The sequence below is a fragment of the Antechinus flavipes genome, chromosome 2 (genome assembly GCF_016432865.1).
Source record: "Antechinus flavipes isolate AdamAnt ecotype Samford, QLD, Australia chromosome 2, AdamAnt_v2, whole genome shotgun sequence".
Classification (NCBI taxonomy): Eukaryota; Metazoa; Chordata; class Mammalia; order Dasyuromorphia; family Dasyuridae; genus Antechinus; species Antechinus flavipes.
In genome coordinates this window covers 312,242,907-312,268,885 of record NC_067399.1, presented here as the reverse complement: position 1 = coordinate 312,268,885, position 25,979 = coordinate 312,242,907, and the positions used below count along the sequence as shown (strand labels likewise).

At 34.6% G+C, this 25,979-nt stretch overlaps 1 protein-coding gene across 30 annotated transcripts in view; it reads left to right on the top strand.

Moving 5' to 3' along the window:
- Positions 1–25,979, top strand: part of NRXN3 (neurexin 3) — a 2,067,316-nt gene that overhangs the window by 1,831,521 nt on the left and 209,816 nt on the right. For all 30 annotated transcript variants that reach the window (XR_007950618.1, XR_007950617.1, XR_007950616.1 and 27 more), the window contains one exon: positions 13,022–13,193. Coding sequence is in view for 27 of the 30 variants with exons in the window: in XM_051977495.1 (XP_051833455.1) it covers positions 13,022–13,193 (172 nt within the window). In the remaining 3 variants the exon portion in view is untranslated. The remainder of the gene's footprint in view (positions 1–13,021; positions 13,194–25,979) is intronic.

Here is a 25,979-nt window from a genome sequence, read left to right as displayed (position 1 = left end):
AAGGTGAAAGCTCTCCAGCCAACTAGAATATTATTTTCTCTCTCTGTTATCCTGTTCATACATAATCTTTGCAAGTCATGTTGATCCATCAGAGTATCTTTCTCTGTTTCTTTTCCTGATTCCTTCCTACTGAGATAGTTAAGGACTCTCCTTTTCTTTTTTTCTTTCTTTTCCCTCTCAGAAGGAAAAAAAAAAAATGAATTCCCTCTATTTCGTGTCACACTTTGCCAGCGAAACATTTTTCTCATTATCAGGCAAGGAAATGCAATTTTGTTTTATAAGCTAAAAACATTCTAGTACTTAAGTCTTCATTGATTCTTTTTAGGGGAGAAAGTCTGGTTTTTGTTAGAGTTATAGCAAAGCTATCATGGTTATTGTGGCTACTGCTAACCACATACATTTCTTAATTAGATAGCCTGGACTCTTTAAAGGCTACAAAGTACTCAGGTTTGATTTTCTTCTCCATTTAAGTGTCTTCTTAAATAAAAATTGCCACACTTTTCAATGATTCAAAGATTCACTACAACCTCCCTGAAACATAGTTCTTGGAGACCATGCTATTGTTGTCCTTTTAAATAATTGAGGGCCAATTGTTAAATTCTCATGAGCATTTATATCTATGAAATTGTCAAATCTTACAAATTAAGATGATTTATTTTTAGGTTGATTGTTTAGACTTCACAAAATAATAGAAAAAAAAATTTTAATAATGAAGACTAAACATGAGTGTGTCATGAATACATTTTCCCTCCAGACACTTACCAGCACATCCCTGTCCTAGTCCAGTGCTTTCAGTTCCAATGCAAAATTATTTTCATTAAAATACCAATATATCTTCACTTTTAATATGATACGTATCTAAAGATATAAGCCACACAAACAAAAACTTTTTGAGGGTTCTTCAATATTTTTTAAGATTGTAAAGGTGATCCAAGACCAAAAAAATTGAGAATTGTCAATATAGAATATAATTAGATAAAAATATAACAAGAGGAGGTACAAAACAGATTGGTATTTGAGATTCTAAAAGATAGGAGAGAGAACTTTAAGGTTTCAAGGAAACTTTTAAGAGTGACATTTACATTAAACCAACATGGATTTGGCATTGTTGTAGAGCACAATGCCATGTGCTAGAAGAAAGGTAAAATTCAGATAAGACATAGTTCCTCCTCTTTATGGAGCTTACAATATAGTAGAGGGAAGAGATAAATCCAGATGATTTTAATGTGTATAATTTCTTTTGGAAAGTTAGGAAGACCAATAGTGAAATTCCAAGCTATTGCATGGGATAGTAGGAGAAAACAAACAAATAAGCAACAACAATAAACCTTAAATCACCTGCTTTGGAATCAGAAAGCTTGGCTTAACTTTCAACTTTGCTTCTTACTACTTGAGTGACCTTGCATAAATTAACTTCACTGGGCCTCAGGTTCCTTATCAATGAAATGAGAGAACAAAACCAATCTGATCTCTAAGATTTTCTTTCTAGTTCCAAGTCCTATTGTATATAACTCCCCAGTGGATGCAGAATTGGATTTTCCTATATTCCAGGGAACTCTAGAACATTACAAATGGTGTTCATTAATTCCAGATGCCACAGTTGTTACTACAAAATTACAGCCTTTAAGATCTAATTGCTAAACCTTTCAGGAGGTTCATCAAAACTGCAGTCTAGATTTGGAGGCACAAACAAGGCATTTATTGGTGGTGCTCAGTCTGTGTTGGGTTTCAGTCAGCACTGCCCCACCAAATGTCACTTATATCCTGCCAACTAAGCTATTGGCATTGGCCCAGTGTTGGGGTTACTACAGAAATGGTCTTTCAAACTTTTACCCCCCCCCCCATTAGCAGACTTTAGTCCTTATGACGGGTTAAAATGAGTGTCTTTACACATAAAAATTATCTGGAAATGTAAGTTGAGCAATTAATGGGTAGGTTTTCATGAAATCACATAGAATTATAAATTTAGAGATTATTTTAGTGGTTATGTAATCCAAATTTCTCACTTTACATATGAAGAAGCTGAGTACCAGAGAGGTTAACTCACTTTCCCAAAATTACCTAATGGTAATTATGTCCAAGAGGCAGAATTTAAACCCAAGTTCTCCATTTCATTCCAAATCTAGTGCTCTTTACAGTGTGCCTCATATCTTCTCAGGCCAGGCTCCTAGTGATATTGTCTTGCATTTTAATTCCTTTTACTACCTGTTAAGTCTTGTTAAGAATCACCCTTCTAGTCCAGCCCAGACCTTTGGCTGTGTTAGGCTCTTTCTAGTGAAACAGATATTGATTGTTGCTAGTACTAGGTATTTGAGAGACAAACTCAAAAAAGCAACACATTGTTCCTGCGCTCAAAGTGGTTACTTTTCATTTTTGGGAAATAAGACCTAATCAGAATATAAAGCTTGACATATTTATTTCATTAGGTCTAGAAAGATCTAGAAAGTCAGAGAGGAGGAATTGGCAACTGAAGTGTGCTTTGTATGAAGACTAGCATTTTAGGAGGCAGAATTGAGGGGGGTTATTCCAGGCACAAATGACAGCGAGGCAAAGAAAGGAGCTGGGGCAGGAGGAGAGATATAGAATGATATGTGTAGAAAATATATTCATTCTTACCTCTATCTCTCTTTCTTTTTTATTTAAAAAAAAAACACAAATACACAAACAAAGAAGAGGGATGGTTGTATGTGTACGTGTTTTTGTTCAGCATTCGTTTATTCATTCCACAAATATTGTTTTATTTTTTCAATTAACAAACATTTATTGTCTTTTTTCTACTTTTCCACTGTGAAGGAAAAATATCCTTATAATAAAGATATATAGTTTTTTTTTAAATTCCTATACTGGTCACATCAAAAAATGTAGGTCTCATTCAGCAATTTGAGTCCATCACTACCCTGTTATTGGGGTGAGCAATATTCTTTACCATCAATTGTCTTAAATCATGGTAAACAAATACTTATTGAGTGTCTTTTCTATGTAAGGTACTATGTTTGAAGTTGAATATAATAATAATTATTATGTTGATATTCTATATCATTTATATAAGCTTTATCAAATTGTTATATTAGATTATTGTATCAACTAGTATTAACTAGCACTTTAAGTTTTATGAAACCATTTAAAAATAACTCAGTTAATGCTCATAACCACAGTGAAAGGTAGGTGCCATTATTATCCCCATTTTACGAATGAGAAAACAAAAGCAGATAGAGTTAAAGTGATCATACAGCTAAGTATCTGAGACTGGATTTGAACTCAGATATAGATATTCCTTATTTTAGAAGTAATCTATTTAAGGTGCCACCTAGCTGCCTCATGGGGACCTAAGAAAAGATCTTGCTCTCAAAGACCTTGTAATCTGGTGGAGATGAGTGAGAAATATATAAGCACTTATCTATGATGAAAGGAAGCTTGAGGTTTATTACAAAGAAAAGTCAGTTAAATACAAAGGAAAGATCCTAAGCATGATGAAATGAAGAATTTCAAGAGAAAAAGAGTGATGTTCCTTCACCTTGAAGGAATGACAGTGAGTTGAGGCAGAAGCAGGGGAGAAAAAAAAATCTTCATTGATATTTCCTGACAATTGAGCTAGGACTTGAAGGGGAAAAAAAAGGGGATTCAACAAATAAAGAGAAGGAGCAGAGCTTGTGAAGGTATGCTACATAATGCCAGTGTCAGGCATTGTATGAGCAAGGTATCAGAGATGGGAAAGGACAGGATGAAGACAGAGAATGAAGAGACATGCAATTTGACTGAAACAGAAAGAATTAGGAGGATATATGGGTGAGAAGATAGGTTTAAACTATATTGTAGAAGGTCTGGAAGGCTAGAATCAGGAATTTACCTTCAAGGTCTATACATTTTTATAGTTGGGACAATCAATACAATAGTAAAGGTGATTAGCAAAAGTAGATTTTCTTTTTTTCTTCTTTTTTTATTATAGCTTTTTATTTACAAGATATATGCACGGGTAATTTTTCAGCATTGACCCTTGCAGAACTTTCTGTTCCAATTTTTCCCCTACTTCCCCCCACCCTCTCCTCTCGATGGCAGGTAGACCCATATATGTTAAATATGTTAAAGTATATATTAAATACAATATATATACATACCCATACAGTTATTTTGATGTACAAGAAAAATCAGACTTAGAAATAAGGTAAAAATAACCTGAGAAGGAAATCAAAAATGTAAGCGAACAAAAACAGAGAGTAGAAATGCTATGTTGTGGTCATACTCATTTCCCATAGTTCTTTTGCTGGATGTAGCTGGTTATCTTCATTATTGAACAAATGAAACTTATTTGTTCATCTCATTGCTGAAGAGAGCCATGTCCATCAGAATTGATCATCATATAGTACTGTTGTTGAATAATGATCTCCTGGTCCTGCTCATTTCACTCAGCATCAGTTCATGTAAGTCTCTCCAGGCTTTCTGAAATCATTCTGCTGGTCATTTCTTACAGAACAATGTTATTCCATAGCATTCATACTATAATTTACTCAGCCATTCTCCAATGGATGGGCATCCATTCAGTTTCCAGTTTACTGCCACTATAAAAAGGGCTGCCACAAACATTTTTGCACATACAGGTCCCTTTTCCTTCTGTAAGATCTCTTTGGGATATAAGCCCAGTAGCAAACATAGATTTTCAATTTAGATTCAGAGTTCTCATGTCAAAGTTAGTCACCAGTAACACTGAAGATTAAAATAACAACAGTAAGCAGTTCATGTTTAAATAATTCTTTATATTTAACTGCACATACATACATACATACACTTTCAATAACTCTATGAGGGAAAAGATGCATATATTACATTCATGTTTTACATATAAGAAAATTGAGGTTCAGAGAAATATTCTAAATTGTAATTCTTTGTAGACATTTTAAACTCACCGTTCCAAAGTAGAGCTCCATTCATTATCTTTCTCCCCCAAACTATCTTCTTTTGAACATCTCTCTATTACTGTCAAGGGGACAGCTAAGTAGTGCAGTAGATATAATACTAAGCCTGGAGTCAGGAAGGCTCTTTTTCTTGAGTTCAAATCCAGCCTCAGACGCCCACTATTTGTATCTCTCTGGCCAAGTCATTTAATCTTGTTTGCCTTAGTTTCCTCATCTGTAAAATGAGGCTGGAGAAAGAAAAGCAAACCACTCCAGCACCTCTGCCAAGAAAAACCCAAATGGAGTCATGAAGAGTCAAAAATGACATTACTTTAAGGATACTACCACTATCCCAAATCACCTCAGCTTTACAACCCCAGATAGCAAATGCCTTGCCAAATTTTGTCATTTTTATGTCTCCTTTCTTTCTAGTAACACAACTACCACTTTAGTTTACTCCCTCAGTAACTCTTGCAGAGATTATTATAATAGTTTTTTGGTTGGTTTCCTTTCTTTAACTTTGTTTCCCATTCTAATCCATTCCCACTTCCCATTTACCATTCCCAATCCATTATCCTTTTAGGTGCCAGTGTACTTCCTAGGACATAGGTCTGCCCATATCATTTCACTACTCAATAAACTTCAGTAACTCTATATTGCCTCAAGTATCAAATATCAAGTCCTCTTTTTGAATTTAATACAATTTCTAGCCTGGCATCTCTCTTTCTTGCCAGTCTTTGTGTATTTTAGTCTTATTCTTGTACTTTATGATGAATTAAACTGGCATACTTGCCATTCCTCATTTTAAGGCTTTCCATTTCCAGGTTCCCTGTCTTTTCACTGGCTATTCCCATTCCTGGAATACTCTCCCTCTTCATTTTTGCTTCTTGATTTTTCCTTCAGCCATGATACATCTTAAATTGTACTTTCTGCAGAAGGACTCTCCAGGTCCTACCCATTTATTAATATTCTCCCCTCCCATATTACTTCCCATCTACTCTGTATATATCTTTTATTTACTTAGCTATTTACACATTATCCCTCCTGCTCACTAGAAATTAAATCCCTTGAGGGCAGAGACTGTTTTTATCTTTTTTTGTATCCTTAGCTCATATCAGTGTCTAGAATATAGTAAGTACTTATAAACACTTGATCCAACCAGGTCTGAACCTATGATTTCATTCATGAGAGAAATTCCCTCCAGCAATGCAGGTCAGCAATTTATCTATAAAAGAATCTAGAAGAGTTCCCTAGATCAGGGCTTCCTAAACTTTTTCCACTCAATACTCCTTTTCCAGTTTTTTTCTGCAACCCTAGACTTATAGTTATAAAAAGAGGTATACAAATCAAACATTATGATAATAAATCAAAATTTCACAAACACATATACAGAAATGTGGGCCAAAAGGGGCCATGACCCAGAGTTTAAGAAGCTTTGGCTTAGAATACTGAAAAGTTAAGTTACTTGCCCATGATTATAGCTAGGAAGTGTTTAGAGACAAGATTTGAAATCATATCTCCCTGAATCTAAGTCCATTACTCTTACCTAGTTGTTCCATTCCTCTCTGCTTTGCAAAGGTATTGTTATATTTGATATATTTCAATGCATAGTGGATACTAGAATTTTTGATTTGGGATTTCCTCCTCTACTTGCTTTACTTCCTAATCTAGTTCAAAGCTTCCGTTATGGCCATATCTAACAGGCTGCCTTGTGAATGAGCTTTCTTCCAAGATATAAGTCTCTAACATGAAAGGATCAGATCCATTGTGTGGGAAGCTGAGGTGTTAAAAGTATTGCATACTGTCATAATTGTAATGTGTTAGTGCAAATTTCCCTTGTATGTGATAGGATGAATGGTTCCATTTCTGTCAGCTGCTGTTCTCTAAAGCAGTCTAATGGGGCATTACAGTTTCCCTTGGGGCCTTTTGGAATGGATGAAGATTTTTTCAGAAGGATTTTTTTCCCCCTGAGAATTTTATTTGTTCCTGCTTTTTCTTATTCTCTCAGCCTGTCTCCTGCTTTGTGAGCAGCGCCTCCTGGGTCACTTTCACAGGAATCAGTTGTAATATCAGGAATAGGAAATCAGGACATTAGGCATGGGAATAATTCTGTGAAGTTCATGGATCCATAAATATTAATTATTGATGAAGCCTTACTAGTGATTTAAAAACAACTGTTTCTCCACCCTCCTAACTTTCTTTATTAAATGCACTTGACAATTCTTTTGCCATGTTTTCTGATTTACTGCTTGGGTGTCTTTTCAATATAATGGAAGATCACAGATTGAATTGATTTTCTCTACCATGATTTCAGTGGTGATGGGTGGTGGAGTTACAATTTATGGCTGAATTATTCCCTAACTTTACTTCACTTATCTTGGAGAGGCATATAATAGAAAATAAAGGTTGGAGAGATTGTAACTATAAGGTTGTGATCATGGGTGAGCTTTGCAAAGTCATTTTCAAGAATCATTGTGTCTGGCTGGTAAGACATGTTTGCTCTCTCTTTATTTCCCAAGGCCAGCATCTTCCATGTGCACCCACCCTACCTCTTTCTATTATTCATCATGTCACTAGGTTAAGATAATTCTGAACATGTTTAAAGCAAATTTACCTGGAATTAAAAACACCAATTTCTCTGACAAAAAATAAATAAATTGAATGCTGTTGCTGCTGATGATAAGGATAATAGTTATAGCAGTAATCATAATAATACCATCAACAAATAACATTTGCAGGGTACTTTATACTTTACAAAGTACTTTATATTTTATTCCCCTCTGGGTATTCTCAGACCCAAGGACACTTAACTCCTTGCTTTTCCTCAAACAAGACATTCCATCTCTCAAGTATTCACTGACTATCCCCTGTTTTGGAACTCCTTCCTTCTGAATGAGACTGATTGGATGAAGTTTTCTCAGTATTGAGACGAGGCCTAAGTCACATGATCCCTATACCCAAAGCAGAAAGATGAGGTCTTGGGGCTCAGATTTCAGGAAATCGCATGATCCCTATTTCCAGTCTTGAACCCTCCTGGGCTGCAGGGAGTCACCTGGTCTGTAAAGGTCAAGCCTGTTAGGATTCTTACAAGGTGCTAAGCCCACTCTGGGAGGCGGAGTCAGATTCATTCCATCTTCCACCTTGGTGCTGGCTGGAGGCTGAAGCTGGCCGAGGCAAAGGAAGAGCAGCAGGAACCAAGGGGGGAGATAGGCCTCTAAGGAAGCTAACCGGGCCCCAGGAAGGAGACAATAAAGGATTTGGACTTTAACTCCTGGCTGCATTTGGGGTGATCACTCTAAACTGAAACTAAGGCTGCTCCCAGAAACCCCCCAAGAAACCTGCTCCCAGAGAACATTATATTTTACAGAAGAACATTACACAAACCCTCAAGAAGTCATGTCCACAGGAAGTGACTTGACCCACAGGAAGCAAACAACATTGGTCAAGGAAAGTTATTTCCTTTTAGTCTATCCAGTGAAAAGACTTGGGTCTTTTCCTTTTTAACCGGGTATTCTGCTTTCTGCTGGTCAGGTGCCAGGAGCACATGGCAGGAGCTGGGATGGCTCCCAGGTGTGTGTGTGCCTGGGCCTCTCCCTGCAGGGACTAAATAAATGCTTTCTTTTTGTACCTGAAGATGTCTCTGATTAATTGGGAAAGGAGGTCTAGCAGGCATCTCACACACTTCCTAATCTCTGCCTCACAACTTCCTTCTGGTTTTAGCTAAAATCTTTCCTTCTTTAAGAAGCCATACTAAATCCTTCTTAATGCTAATACCTCCTTTCCATTGATTATCATCAATTTATTCTATATGTTTTTCCTTTCTTTGTATTTTTAATGTTATGCACAGTACCTATCACATGGTAGGGGCTTCATAAATGACTGCTGACTTGATCTTAAATACATCATCTAATTTTGAGTTCCACCAAGGCCTTGTGAGCTTTGTACAACTGACACCCCCATTTTGAAAATGTGATGTATAAAAAGTTAGAGTCATAGTTTCTGGGTGATTACTCATTTCATTAATCATATTAGCAATAATTAACAAAAGGCATCAGTGAACTCTCAAATGCCAAAGATCCCTTAAAGAAACTACTCACTATGCTCTTGAAGAGTAGGTATTCCTGAGGATGACCATCAACTCTGATTGGCTAACAAGTACTGAGAGACTATTATAAGGAAGGATGGCTTTATTCTAATGAGGGTTTGGAGAATGTGATTCTGATTACTCAGTCTTGATCAGATACTGATCTTTTATCCAGACTCTCCAACCTGGGGCACCTTATACAAAAGGGGGTCCCCTTCTGTGTAAGCCTGACTGAGTGAAACATAATGGGCCATAATTCATAGTAGATTAAATTCTTGGCAAGGTTTTCTGATTGGGTGGAGTCTCCTGCCCAGAATGGAAAGACAACAGATTGGGATAACCTTGTCCATCAACAATACTCTTCAGAGACTGAACACCCTACAATCTTCTGAAAAATATCCTGGTCCCAATTCAATAATTGATTGTTAATGTGAGAGAGAAATAATAATTTTTTCTTATAAGGAAACAGAGGCCCTGATAAGTTAAGTGAATTGCCCAATATCACACACTAGGTGACTCATAGCAATTCTTTTAGACATTTTACTGCATTTCTTTTCCACCTTTGACTCATAGACAGGTAGAGTGTCTTTCATAGCTCCTGAAGAGAACAAGAAAAGATTCAAACTGAGACAGACGTATGGAAAGATACTTTCCACAAGTTTTCTCCTGTGCCTCATTATGAACTGAAGCAGTGAAGTTTTGCCATCTATTACAATGTCAGTGCGGTCATCTGAAAAATAACAGAGGCTGCAGAAATGAAATCTTATTCCTGACAGTACAGAAACCACATCTGAGGCCTAGCTCAGCCACATTTACCATTGAGTGAGGCAAAATAAGATATCTAGGTTAGGGTCTCCATTGACTTTGGCATATGCTAGCAGGATTGCAATGATCTCTTCATAAAAATGATTGCAATTCCAAATGTGCTGTGTCTAAGATAAGGCCCAAGCATTTATTTATTTATTTTTCTGGCAGAGATTAAATCTACCCTTTTCCTGCATCTATTATAGATCTCTCTCTCAAAAAAAAATCTACTTGATGATAGAACTAGCTGATCATTCCAACTCACTGAACCAAGACATCTATTCTTTTCCTTTTGACAGAGAAATTGCTGAATGTTGGCTTAAAGAGCTCATCTTTGCCTGTGAAATTGGTCTCTGATCATGATTAATTAGTGACCAAAATGAAATGAATTTGTAAAAGTATTATCTTTATGGAATAGAAACTATACATAGATGTTTCCCATTTTAGTACAAATATGAATTATTTAAAACTATCCATTTTGCCAGTTGGTGAATCAAGTCTCTGGCAATTAAAATCTCTTAGCTCTTTATACTTATAAAACACTTGTCTAGCTCCTCATAATATGTTTCTAGAATTATTCAGTGAACCAGAGCCTCACAAGGTTATTATGCATATCAAATGAGAAAATATGTGAAGTGTTTTATATATCATTCACTATGTAAATGCTAGTTGTTAATTACTCGGTTCCTAATAAATGCTTTTTATGCACTCATTTGTTTATTCATTCATTCATTCTTTGTACTGAAGTTACTTGCTCTGTTTCTAAGTTTCATGAAATATAAAATTAGAGAACCAGGGCCTTTTTTCTAACATGCTCAAATGAGTACTGAATGACATCAAAGAGTTAATTTTGGGTGGTTGCCTCATGACTCTAAAAATCATAATGTTTTTATGGCTTATATGCCTGAATGTTGCAGATGGTTAATGAAATTGTATTCCAGGTGAGAGAAGTCTTTTTAGTTCTCTACAGTACACCTAAGTGGAAAAGTTCTCCCAACTCTAGACATAAACGAAAGTACCTAAATTTTATTCTTCAACACTCAACCCAATTCTTCTTTCCAATAAGTGGGTTGAGTGTTAAAGAATAATTCAAATAAGTTCAAATGTTGTCTCTGATATTTACCACATATATGACCTTGGTGGACAATTTACTTAATTTCTTGGAACTCTAATTTACTTATCTGTAAAATGGGGATAGTTTGTAATACTTATCTCACAGAATTGTAAAATTCAAATGAGATAATATTGAGTGTAAGATTGTAATTGAATCTCACAGACTAAAGTAACAATGAAAATTAAAGTTTACAGCTCTAGAATTTCCAGAAGTTGGAAAGATTCAAAGAGCATTTAATATCAGAGGACCTAGCTACAAATCCTGCCTTTGCCTCTTTATAGCTATGTGACTTTGGGCAAATCAGTAAAATTCTTGCATCCTCAGTTTCCTCATCTGTAAAACAAAAGGGTTAGACTAAATGATGTTTGAGGTCTCTTCCAACTATCTATCTCTTATCCTAGTCTGTCATTCAGTAACTGGACCAGGCTGCTAAGGAAATTGAGAAAGGGTTCAATTTTGTGAAATCATTCCAAGAGCCAGACGATGGTGCTGGTTAGAAAAGGCCGATTATATCCCTATACTTCACATCTTATTATCCCAGTGCTTACATGCAATCTGTCTCCAAGTAGTTCCTAATTATCAGAGAAGGGGAGCAATAAGAGTTTTGGCAGTCATTACTGTTTGTTCCACAGTCACTCTCTGGCAAGTAGATGATATCCTCATCACCCATAGCCATGGAATTAATACTCTGGAATCTAAACAGTGCTGCTGCTGCTGTTGTTGTTTTTTTGCAATTAAAACAAATTCTTCAATGTATTGTTTGAAAATTTATTCATAAGTGTGGAGCATTTGATGGAGAGAGGATTCTAGAGTTACTTGATTATGGAAACTCTTCCTATATAACTTCTGTATGTAAGTTATGTATATATAACTACCTAGCTAATTTTATTGTATTTGGTCTCTTTGATATAGATATCCATAGTATATGAAAATAGGGTACAAAAACTCAATGTCTCTTCTCTCTAGTCTTTAATAATTTTTTTTCTTTCTCTGACTGTTCAACAGTGTGGAATCTGGCCCACAGTAACTTCCCTGATAGATTTCATAAATTACTAGTAAAACTGGGTTTCTAACAACCTTTTAGTAATCAACAGTTAGATATATACTCTCTTTTAGAGGACAAAATGAGAAAATAACTTATAAGCAGACAAAAATCTAAGAAGTAATATATAGAATATTTATAGTTGTTAGCATGTTGATCCTACCTATTGGAATTAAGGAATTCTTAATTCACTTCAGGTCTAGTTATCCAAATATGTCCCTAAGCTGGCATGCAAATAATTATCAGTATGGATGGGATGATTAGTTAAAATCTAGACACATTTTAGTATCAGAAAGATTGGCTTGTTAGACTAAACTTTAACATTAAGAAAATAATACAGATTGGATGAATGGATTTAATATCAGCAAGACAGAGGTCTTCCTCTTACTGCCATTCCTATCCCCTTCCCAAATTCTCTGTAAGGTGACTTGATAACTGTGAAGATGGTATTTATATAAAGAACAGTTATGATTTTATTGATATTGAATGGACTACATTTATATTTCAAGAAATGGGCTCATTCAGTATTGAATAACTCATTTCAGACAATGGTGACAAAACTATGTTCTAAATATTTCTGTGTTCCACTATGCCAAATTACAACTCCTTGCCTTCAATTATTGGCACTCTTTATAAGCATTTTTTCTAAAAAAAAAAAAAATATTCAATTAGCTTAGTTTATCTAGCCAGCTTTAGACTAGACCCATACAATCACCCACCAAAATCATCTTACCATATGCACTGCCACTGAAATCCATATCTTGGTTACTAAAAAATTTAACCCTTTTATCTCTGGAACTCTAATTCTGATTACCCTAGTTGTTAGTACCCCTTTCAAATCACTGTGTAATTAATAGAATGTATCCTGTTTTCACCTTGTACTAATATGTCAACAAATTATGTCCCTGTAATAGAATATAAGTATGAATGTAGGTCACAATTTTGTATTTATCTCCTTAGTAAATACTAGAGTGCTTGACATAAGGTAAGTGTTTAACATATACTTGCTGACTGATTGATTAACTTGGAACTTTGTGGATAAACTTTGTCATAGATATTAACGCTGCATTTACTATTTTGTCTTCCAGGAACAGGGTAAAATAGGAGTGGTGTTCAACATTGGCACAGTAGACATTTCCATCAAAGAGGAGAGTACCCCAGTAAATGATGGCAAATATCATGTTGTGCGTTTCACCAGAAATGGTGGCAATGCTACACTTCAGGTTGACAACTGGCCGGTGAATGAACATTATCCCTCAGGTACACATTTTATATTACACATTCCTCCCATCCTTTAAATTCTTATTCATACTTTTTTCTTATGATTTTTCTCAGGACTCCTATTAAATCATTAAAATATAAGTATAAAATAATCTTTGTGGATTTTATATGAGTGAAGAACACAACTACTGGTGGTTTCAGACTACCACAAAAAGCTTCTGGAGGCTTATTAACCAGATATTGCTTAACCAATCCGTTGATTAACTACCTAATGCTGGCTGGCTCATACTGAATCTAGATAGGAAATGTAATATAGTAGAAAGATTGCTGGATTTGGAATTAAAGGTCGCTATTGTTCAATCAGTCATGTCCAACTCTGTGACCCCCATGGTCCATAGCATACCAGACTCTTCTATCCTCTATTGTTTCTTGAAGTCTGCCCAAATTTATGTTCATTAACCTGAATTTAGATCCTGACTTTATCAGTAGATATCCGTATGACTTCAGACAAGTCATTCAAGCTCTATGCTTGTTTCCTTTTTTAAATAAGAATATGTGAGGCTGGATGACTATATGAAATTAGATGACCATTAAGATCCCTTCCAGTTACAAATCACGGAATACGTGTCATAATTAGCTCTTTTAAAAAATAGTACAGAAAGATAACACAATTGAAGAAAAGATCTATAATATTCTTGATCTTGTTCTAATAGATTGAGATGATGTTGATACTAAATTTGGTATTTATGTTGTCATTTTGCCGGTTTAATGAAAGCAGAATTATAATAGTAATGGCAATGGTCTTTCTAATTGGAAGTATTACAAACCTTCATTGATTTATGAATAAATTTCATTCTAACTTCTCACATTCAGGTGGGTAACAATCAAAAGAAAGACAAAATCCAAATTCTAGCCATAAAATTAACTTGTTTAACATTATCTCCCTCTTTTTCTAATTTACTTGTCTTAATGTTAGGACCTAGTCTACATTATCAAGATCAATAGTGCTATAATTATTATTGTTTATGCACACTTAAGTCTTTGCTTTGATTTTGGGTTCAAAAAATTTACAGAAGAAGAGCTTCCAGAATCAGATACTAGTAATATCAAGGTCATTATGACAGAAAGTTTACTACTTTAAATGGGAACTGTCCAAATATACTTCCTTTTCTCTCTTTCTCTATCCTAATTTTCATACTGTTGTTATGTTTTCATTTTTGATCACCTTTGATAGAATTGCCTTTTTTAGAGGTGATCTGGTTAGGGGTATAGAATTAAACAGAAATTTTGTGCCACATGTTCAAAGATTAACTACTGTTCTTTATTTACTTATCATAAACTTTTCTAATGTGAAATATTTTACCAAATGTGAATACTGTCACTATTCCCTAGATTCCAAGTTTTGTCACATTCTGCCCCCAGTGAGGTTATCACAGATGATTACTAGTAAATCATTGGGCATTTTACCAAATGCTTTTATGCCACCAATAAAAGGTTTACCTTTTAATTGTGCCACTTGAGAGAAATACCCAAGGCACACTGCACCTAATTGTGTTTCAGGATTCTTTCTTAACACATTATTTAAGAGATAAGATTGCCACATCTAAGTCAGTCTTATTTCAATTTATAGCCTCTTGATAGCTTAAGTGTTTCCAGCCTTTCCTCTGCAATACAAGGTCTAATAAAAAAACACAAAACAAAACAAACCAGCTCGCTGGTTCCCAAAGGTGTTTGAGAAATTAATTCTATTTCTTTGGTCTCACTATCTCTCTTTTCATACAATAATAGTATGACCCTGTGGCTTTATTCAACCTTCTTTTAGCTCTTTTGGGTTAAGTCATAGATGAGCCTTGATGGAGGTATTCCTGTAGAGAATGAGCTTTTGAAAATAGCTAGAGGCTTTATAGGATGTTTCTTTGGCATCCAAATGTAAGATACTAATAGAAATGATTTTCTTTTCAAAATGCATGTTACTTAAACCCTAGAGGGGAAAAATACCCAAAATGGATAGAGATCTTAGAAGCTGTTCATTTGCTCATAGGGAAAAAGCAATCAATTCTGCTCTGTGAATATTATCATTGGCCCTGCTAGTGCTGCTGGAGGGTCTGTCTATGTTTCTATTACAAATTTCAAGGCTTTCTAAATTGGTATTAACCACATGCCCTAAGCTCACACAGAAAATACAAAGCTAAACTGCCAGCAATAGAACTTGCATATCTTTTGTCATTGCAAAACTATAGATGTATAAGCAACCTGGTGACCCTTCTGTTTTTGTCTGTCTCAGAAATTCTTTGTAAGTTCTGTTTCAAGTAATGTATAGCTTAGCAGTTTTCTACTAATACTGAAGCTTTCTTTAGCGGTATTTCTTCCCTGGAAAAGGTTAAAAAAATTAATCATTTTTGGTAGAGTCCATTAAAAACAAAAGAATTACATAATAATAATTAGCATTTATGTAGTTTTTTTAGTTTTACAAAGACTTTTACAAATATTGTCTAATTTTCTCTCCACTCTAGAAGTATTATCCCCATTTTACCATTGAAGAAATTGAGACAAACAGAGGCTTAATTCATTGCCTAGGGTCACATTGCTAGTAAGAACAGAGTCTGGATTTGAACTGAGGTCTTCCTAACTTCATATCCAGTACTGATTCGCTGTACACTTAGCTATTTCTAACATGTAAAGTTCCATATAAAGGCACTGGGAAGTTTTTAAAACTTTTACAATCATTATTCCATTCAATTCTCTCCCTTTAAAGAGGTGTGAGAGATATCAGTGTTTCAGAAACCATTTAAGCAGAATAGACTGATTTGTTCAATGAACCTTAATCTCTAGGAGATATTTTTGATAACATCTTTAAAAGAAAGTCACCCTATATTATACACTACTATCCCAACTACCCTATAAGGTAGTGAGGGCTATTTTTATAATCCTTATTTACCCATATACATAACTATACACACACATATACGGGGGTATGTGTATACATTCAATTTTGTGAAACTTTGGATAAGATGATCTCTAAGGCCCATTTTAGCTCTACATTGATCATCTTATAATCTGTATATCAGTGGTTAAGTTTCTAAAACATGTGGAAGTAAAAGTCCCTTTTAGGCAGTAAGATGTTTATATAATAATTATAAAGCATTGATGATATGCTTACTAGTAGGTCTTGATCACTTTGAAAATAATGAATCCTATGAAGTAATCACATTATTTGGATTTACATTGCATGTTTCTACTATGCTAAAACTAACTGTCCTATTTTACATAACTAGAATTCAAATACATGACACTACTTCCCAGAATTCATTATTTGTACTATGCAAGGTCCTGGTTATACAATATTCAGTTGAAATAGCTTTCAACAGTCAAATAAACCATTACCATTTACCCTGGTTGCCTAAATTAGAAAAAATTATGATCTTCCAAGTTAGAACTTGACTTCTATTTTAAGCTCTTGAGTATATTTGTACCAAGACAAAAATTGATTCACTTTTTTATACTTTCTACACTTTCTTACTTGTAAAGTGGGAAGAATTCAGTTTACTGAATTGTATTCTTCACAATCTATCCCCTTGGAGTATTGGAAGAATCCCTTGTAGTAAAGTGTTATACTGTATTTTAAGCACAATTTGGCAATAGCAGCTACATAAAACAAGTGACTTCCTTTTAAAGATGTTATCAAAAATATCTCCAAGAGACTAAGCTTCATTGAACAAATCATTCCATTCTGCCTAGATGGTTTCTGAAACACTGATTTCTCTCACACCTTTCCTACTCCATCCATGTATTTATTCTGTTTTGGAGCTTATTATATTAATCATTGAAACATTCAAAGAAGAAATGACATTATTTGTCTAATACTAATGCTTAGAAGGCAAAGCAGCTCCATTTCAGAGAACATGATATCAGAGACTTTATGCTTCATTGAGGTCTCCCACTCAGAAATGAGCTAGTCAACTGTTCAGTCTTCTCATGGGCATTGATAGAGCTTTACTGGAACATCCAACCAGGATTTAGAGACCAGCTGGGCATAGGGCATATAAGGTTCACTCTTTTTGAATCCCAACTGTCAATCAAGAAGAGTTCAAAATGATAATGGAACTAATATAAAAAGAATCTCCTAACTGTTCATTCAGGAATAAATAATAATAATAATTAAAAAATAAACCATCCCTAGGGAAAGGGCATATTTTGCTTTATTTTGAAACTGAAAATAGAATAATGAGGTATTTAGAAAGTGAGATAAAAGAACAAGCAGTTCAGAATGACCTTTAAAGCAATGACAAATGTTCCATGTAACACTTCCATTCTTGTCTTGAAACCTTGTAAGGGCAGTAGAAAGGAGGTGGGAATATGAAAAGTAAGTTGGGAGGGGGGAGTTTATTTAAGCCTGAGGTTAGAGTCTTCATGGGAAACTTGAGATAGTTCAGCTTGTTAGGAATCATTTCTTAGATATCTCTATGACTGACTGGACCATAGAAGGCTAGGTGTAGTATTGCAGCAAGACTATAGGACTTGTATTTTAAAGACATGAATTCACATTCTATTTCTATCACTTAGCCATATGACCTTTCTTATATAATTTCCTGCTTTTGGACTTCCTGTTCCTCTGAAGTAAAATGAGAGAGTTTTATGATGAATTCTAAGATGCAACCCTCTCTCCCCCAATCTTAATCTGTGATTTTGATTTTATTAGATTGTAAGTTCTCTGAAGGCAGAGATTGTCTTTTGTCTTTTTTTTTTTTTTGGTAAATCCAGCACTTAGTATAGTGCTTGGCACATGACGGTGATTAATAAATATGTATTGATTTATTGGTAACAGAACAGTAGGACCCTGTTCATATTGGGACTAGATTTTCTAAGATATACTTTCATGGACCTGTGGTCTATTCCAAGGGATATTCTATTTGTTTGTTCAGATTGCAACCTATCTTTATGTACATTCAATACTATTCTTATCTATGCTCTACTATAAGTCTGAGTTCCATCCAATATCCTTAGGATCTTCTTCCTCATGTCACAAAGATACCAATGGAGCACAAGAATTATCTTGGGAAATCAAGAGCCACTACTCCACATTCAGGATGGCAAGTTACATCAAGCCAAAAGGACACCTCAATTCTGAAATGAGAAAGTTAAACTCAATGGTCCCCCAAATTCTCTCCAATTCTCAACCCTGTGGTCCTAAGACATTTCAAAAGATAACCCATAAAAAGTTGATAAACAACACAAAGCTCCCATTCTTTGACAACCAAGGTGTTATTTCACTGGCTCTGGGAAATGGGATTGTGTGATCATCTATAAAAAAAAATGATCTTTTACAGTAGTGCTCCATGGAAGCTACCACATAGAATATGATTTACTCAGAAAACTGTCTGACTTCAAGATGGTTTTCTGTGTGGTTTTCTTAATAACAGACTAATATGTTCTCCTTTCCTTTCTTTCCAAAAGCATCAATGGTGAACTATCCTCAAATGATGAGTGGCTATGCAGCAGAATTAATTATGGGTTACAAGAAAGCTATAGTGAACCCATTAGATTGAAGGTAGTCTTCCCAAGATGTCAGTTCTCAGGGAGCATTTTGTTAAGTGAAGAGATTTTTCTGTGAAAAACTATTTCCCTTTTTCCATGAATCATCTCCAAAATAAAGCAAAATAAAATAAAATAAAAAATATTATTATTATTATTTTTTACCACAAGAAATCTTATGGGCTATAAACTATAGTCCCTGCCAGAAGCCAGTTTAGGTAATGAAAGCCTCTGACATGTTTTATTTCAAACTGTAATAGTCTTTATATATTCTGTCTTTTACATTGAGATGAGAGAGATTTTAAATGCAGATGTCCATGTACAGGATGAAATCATTGAGATTTCTAAGGGTTAAAAATAAATCTGGGAGCTTGACATGAAACTGAAACTCCGGAGACCCTGGTCTTTCATTAATTCCTAGCCAGGAGGTTGTCTTTGCCTGTCTTTCTATTTTTGCATGTGAAGATTTGAGTCTTTGCCAGATTTGGAATATGCATTAAAATGAACTACATCTACCTGCTCATTCATCCATGCAAGACAAAATCTACCTTCAGTTTCAGCAGGGAAGAAAAGGGAGATAGTGTAGAAACCCAAAGAAAACAGGTATAAAAATGATTGGAATAGAATATGATTTCAGTTATATTTGTAAATATCAAATTTAAAAATTGTAAAGGCAAACTCTAAAAGAAACAGATTCCTGTAGGCTTCATATTGGCTTAGAAAACATAAATTAATATCCTCTATTATTTATTTTGTTAAACATTTCACTTTTTATTTTAATCTGATTGAGGCATTATTCAGGGATTTTATAGGCAGCATGTCCTAAGGGCCTGCATTTGACATTTATGGTTTAGAACATTTGTCTTTCTATGCTTTTTAAGTTCTTTTGACTCTGTGACCCCAATTCTTTCTTCCAAGTTTGATAGGCTTCTATTGAAAGTAGCTGATATTGTTTCTTATAGTCTAATATGATATAGAAAAGAAGGACAACATGACATTCTGAAAAGGGGATGAGATTGGGAATGAGGAAATTTAGATTCTATTATTAACTGTACGATTTTCAGTAACTCACTTCATCTCTAAGAACTATTATTAAACTACTATTAAACAAGTTCACTTGATGGAGATGGTCACCAGCTTTCCTTTTGATAGTCACCTTCTATTCATGCAGTACTTTGGTTTGATGAAATCTCTTAGGAACTAGCCTTTATCATTTAATGCAGAATTAAGTGTGAGAGGGAGCTACATAGAAGAACTTTGTATCTGATTTCAATTAGGAAATCATAATTTATGATCACACAAAGATTTTAATATAGACAAGAGCAAGGAGGTCAAGAGATAAATGCAGGTCCTTTCATGCAAATCATCTTGATATAAAATGTCCCTCCTGCCCACCTTCATTCCTTGCTTGTGTGTGTGTATCCATGTGCCTGTGCATATATGCATGTGTGTAGTGATTCACATAATTTGTATATGTGTACATACATTCATGTATGTATGTACACACATGTATACAAAGATGTACATAAGCACACACATGTGTATATACACACCTATACATAGATACACACACATATAGTTAACAAATGATTGACAAAGCTGATCGAAAGAAATCAGGCCATTCTGCCAGCTGGCTGAATTGACTCATTCTTTTCTACAAAGTTATCATCTGGCAACAAGAGAGTAATAACATCACCACTTTCAAGTGGTATTGTGCTTTGTGGTTTGCAAAGTGCATTATCTCATTTACCCTTCCTAACATTTTACTAGGAAGTAAAATTCCCTGCCTTGGGCCAGGGAATCCATCCCCTATGTCTAGTCTATCTTTTTAACAATATTCTTCTGGTGTTATATGGGAACAAGTTCGAAATATTAAAACCATAGAAGAATTGGAATGTGATTGTCATAAAAATATCCATGGATCAATGTATGCTAATAATGAGCATATGGCAATACATTACCTGCCCCCCCCCAAAAAAAAGGAATTCTATAAGAAAAATTACCTAAAGAACCATCAAACAAAGATGCACTGATCATATACTGACAACAGATTAATTGATAAATTGCTTGTAAATTCCATTAGTATCTAGACAATGTCAAGGAAATGCCCTTAGCATGTTGTGTGGACCCACTGTGATGAATTTAAAGCAGGATTGGATGAGAGTTCCACAATATGAGCAGGTATAGATGATTTTCAATCTGTATCATTGGAAGGAATACCTACATTAATAAATATATAGATCCATTGGAGTATTGGAAAAAATGGCAAGTGATGAATTATTGTTTGTATATTACAAATAATAAAATGAAGGTTCAGAAAGTTGAAGTGTCTAGTCACTGAGCTAATAATTGGCAGAATCAGATATTTAGCCTAGACTCTAAACCATGATGGTTTAAAGGATCATTGCAAGAAATTGCTCTCTGTTAGGGTCTTTTATGGGTATCATTCCCTAGATTTAATGGAAATTTAGAATGGTCACAGTGGAGAAGCTGAATTTCTATTAATTGAAATGAATGATGACCCTAGGAGTACCCTTTGCCAAACCTTCATTCTTTATATACAAAAACAACAAAGAGGCAGTTTTGAAATTTAATGGATAGTTTTATTTGCTTATAGTAATAGAGAGTGGAGAATATGACATTCCTTATCTCACTTTACACTGCCAAACGTTTCCAGATAATTCACTGGGATGAACCAGTGTTGGACCTTTGAGCCCTGTAAAGTCATTCTTCATACCTGTTTCTAATGGCACCTATCTCTTCTCCCTCTTCTCTGCCAGGAGAAGAACCTCATTGTCAATATTAGGGTACATCTGTACACAGATATCCTCTATCTTTTTTGATCCTGTCCTCTCTTAGTCCATCTCTAAGCAGTTATGCCACATGGATTGACCTTTATTAAATAAAGGTCTGTTTTATTGCCTACTAATCAGGAGGTGGGAAAATAAATGAGGAAATATTGGGGACAAAGGGTCAGGGATGAAGGGAAGAATGGAGAGGGGTTTAATTTTGGTTATATCAGCCAAATTTCTTTTCTTCTCTGTGATTTTCCAGCCACAAGATAAATAGCCTTGTATCTTACAAGCTAAATACAATTACCACTATCAAACCTAGAGCCTTTCTCTCCCTGTAAATGTCTCTTGGAAGCTGATAAGCTTTTCAAGGGGAACTGTGGGCTTCTGCCTAATCCTGAGATTAAATGCAGCCACCCAGAAGACAGCCAGAGATAATTTTTTTCTCTCTACCCAGGAGGGAAGAGGTGGGGGTAGGAATATAGGGAGAACACCCAGATCCTCTCTTGAGATATTAAGCGGACATGCACACGACTCAAGGTTATTTGTAAAGGAATTACAAGAAACACAATTGAGCTTGTTATAATGATGAGGAATTACATCAGATAAAGTGATGGTTGTTATAGTTACTAAAGATGAGACTTATCAGAGATACCTCTGGGACCGGGTAAGGCTTGTGGGCAGGAGGGTGATTGAGGGAATTAATTTTTTTTTCTATTAACTTCTCTGGTACTGTATTCAGTGCTCATTTTTAAGTCTTCTGACCCTAGTATATATCCTTCTAAAAACTGAAGAACACATGATGCTGAATTTTATGCATATATCTTAAATCATAAAAAACTGTATCTATGTGACAAATAATATAGACTTCAAGTTCTATTATTGAAGGGAATGGGTTTGTGATGGACCTATATAGTCTATAGTCTTTTATCATCTCTTTAGATCCATTTATATTCAAAAAAGAAAAAAAAACTATTAGGTAGGATTTATGAGCAATCAAAGGACCATTTTTTTTCCTTTATGCAAAATATGTTCAGGGATCATACGGATAATATTAGCTTCTTCAGACTCTATTATACATAAACTGATTTAACTCAAGTGGACATGCAAGTAGACTTGCTTATATGATGTACCTATTAGATGATTTCATTGAGGACTACACACAGAAATTCTCAAGCAATTTACATTTTTAAAAGTTTACTCTAGGAGCAGTTAGGTATTGCAGGGGATAGAGTATCCTCCCTGAAGTCAGGAGGACCTGAGTTCAAATCTGATCTCAGACACTTAACACTTACTGGCTATGTAACCCTGGGCAAGTCATTTAACCCCAATTCAGGGGTCCTCAAACTACAGCCCTCAGGCCAGATATGGCAGCTGAGGATGTTTATCCCCCTCACCCAGGGCTATGAAGTTTCTTTATTTAAAGGCCCACAAAACAAAGTTTTTGTTTTTACTATAGTCTGGGCTCCAGAAGTCTGAGGGACAGTGAACTGGCCTTCTATTTTAAAAATTTGCCCCACTTGCTTCAGAACAACAACAAAAAAAGCTTACTCTATTGCTAATTGGAAAATGCCTAATTTAATTCACAAATTTGAGCAATTCAAAGCTCTGCTCACTCCATAGAGCACAACGCTTGTCTTATTACCTTGGAAAAGTTGCATAATGTTACTTGCTGAATTTCTCTGTAGAATGGGTAGACTGATAGAATAAAAATCATTAGGATAAGGCATTTAGGAAGAAATGTTTATTTTTTAATTTGAACTTGAGTGAAATCATTACCTAATAACCATATAATAATGTAGCATATCTAAAAGAAAAACATTCCATATCTTGAAATCCTTCTCAATTTAATTCCTATGAAGGAAAGATATTATACATTTCTAGGTCTATTTCTTTAGTCTATAAGATATATTAAGCTTTTTCAAGAAAGATACTACATAAATATCCAATAATAAAAGTTATTCACACAGATTGTGTGTGTGTGTGTGTGTGTGTGTGTATCACACACATCATTTATAATTATATAAAACACTGAGGGCAATGAAAGGCACTATGTGTTGCAAATCACTCAATCAATAATAATCATATTTTGGCTTATCTCAAAGAGATAAAGATAACTCACTCCTCTCCTCTTCAGTCCCTTTCAATATGCCCAGTACATAAAATTGGAGAAAGCATTGGATGGAGTGAGAAGAGAGAAAAGTGAGTTAAAGGCAGAATTATTCTTAACTCTGAATTGCATAGAAATTGTTGTATTTAATTAGATCCCCAATATTTACCTATAGCTTTTCTCATAATATTTGATTTTTCACATTATTAGTCTTTACATGGTTCTATAGCAAGTATTGCAATTGTCCTGGTTGGCATGAGTTGAGGGAATATGTAAAATATCATTGATAGATTTTTAAAGCATCTCAGTAAAATAAAATTAAAAAATTTACATATATAAAAGATAACTTACAAAGCAGTGGTTGTGACATACAATTTGAAGATGATGATGGCATAGAACACATTTCCAAGACATACAACCACAAAATGACCATTTGATGAAGACACCACTCATTGCAAATCGCAACAAAGTTCAGATATTTTAAAAATGAATTTAAAGCTGTAACCCTCCTTCCAATCTCTTTAAGATATCATGTGTTGTGATGATGATAACCTCATCATGAGTATGCTTTGAGTTTGAGTGAAGCTGTTGCCTCTTACCCTTTGCCTTTGATCATATTCACAGATTTTTTTTTTTATTAATGAAGAAAAATTAGTTAGGATTTGACTTGTAGTCTTGTGACCATGAAATATCTTTTCTTTGTAACTAACTTATATAGGAATTAAGTCTTGGCCTTTGGGTATATAAGCCACTGTCATGTCATAGAGGGCTAACTAACTGAAATACATAATTAAGTAAATGAAGATGTTCTTATATGTACCTTTCAGATGATCATATTCAGACTCATACACATAGAAGCTCTCACATATTTGAATTAAAATGGCAAAATCCATTAATTCCTTTGGATGTAAGTTCACTTAGAAACTACATTCACAAAAACCCTGCCCTAACTAGACCATCTCAGGGCACACAATGAACATTGTAATAGCACTAATTAAACATTTATTCAGAAATGTACTACAGCTTAACTTGTAATTGCCTGTCCCAATTTAATTAAACTGAGTTTGCTCATAAAATTATATATAATATAATGAATTCTCCCCATTCAATGCTAAATCTTTATTCCATTTATATATAGCCCTATGTCACAAAGATGGGATGATAACTCTGGCTGGCTATCTCTATATGTGGGACATTTAGGAAAATGATATCCACAAATCCAACTTTTGTTTAAATCATTTCAGTCATGTCACACTCTTTTGGACCCCTTTTGGGGTTTACCATTTCCTTATCCAGCTCATTTTATAGTTGAGGAAATTGAAGCAAACTGGTTTAAGTGACTTTTCCAGGATCACACAGATAGGAAATGTCTGAAGCCAGATTTGAACTCATGAAGCTGTCATCCTGATTCCAAACTCAGTACTCTATTCACTATACCACCTAGATACTGATCAATTGAAACCCTAATAGTTTAGTGAGATTGGATCTGTAGATGCTGAATTTGAATCCTTGCTTAGCTACTTACTAGCTGTTTAATTCTAGGTAAATGATTTGAATTTTCTAAATTTCAGCTTCCTTATTACACTTTCCCTACCTTTTCCAGGGGCTTATCTTGTGGAAAGTTCTATGGTTTTAGTCAATGAATAGTCAGTCAATAAATATTTATTAGATAGCACATCTAATAGATGAATGTATTAGGCATTATTTTAAGTACTATGTACACAAATAAAGGCAAAGGTCAATCCTTGCTTTCAAGGAGTTCACAGTGTGAAAGAGTAAACAACATGTAAATAACTTTGTACAAACTACAGAGAGGATAAACTGAAAATAGAGAAAAAGAACAAGTGGGATTGGGAAAGTTTTCCTGCAGAAGGTAACATTTTAGTTAGGATTTAAAGGAAGTCAGAAGGGAGAGATGAGCAAGGAGAGCATCCTAAGGCATAGAAGACAGTTTGTGAAAATGTCTAGAGAAATGAGATGAAGTGATTTTTATAAAAATCTGAAAATTTTTATATGTTTAAAGATTATATGGAATAGAAGAAAGTATACTGGATTGGAGTCAGAGGAGACTACCTGAAAACTCTACTTTGTTCAAATTGCTGCCTCTAATCTTTAATAAGAAAAATACTCTCTTTTCTGGGTCTCCACTTTCTCATTTGTTGGTATAATTGAAGATTGCTTCAGATGATCTTCAATGTTCTTTTTTTCAGTCCTAAATATTACAAATGTATGTGTTTTAACATAAATCATCATAATGGCTAGAATTCACATAGATTTTTAAAATTTATTAAGCAATTTGTTTCATTCGATCTTCTCAATGGGAGGCTATTAATATTGCCATTTTTAAAATGAAGAAATAGAGTCTGAAAAAGATGTCATGGCTTGCCCAAC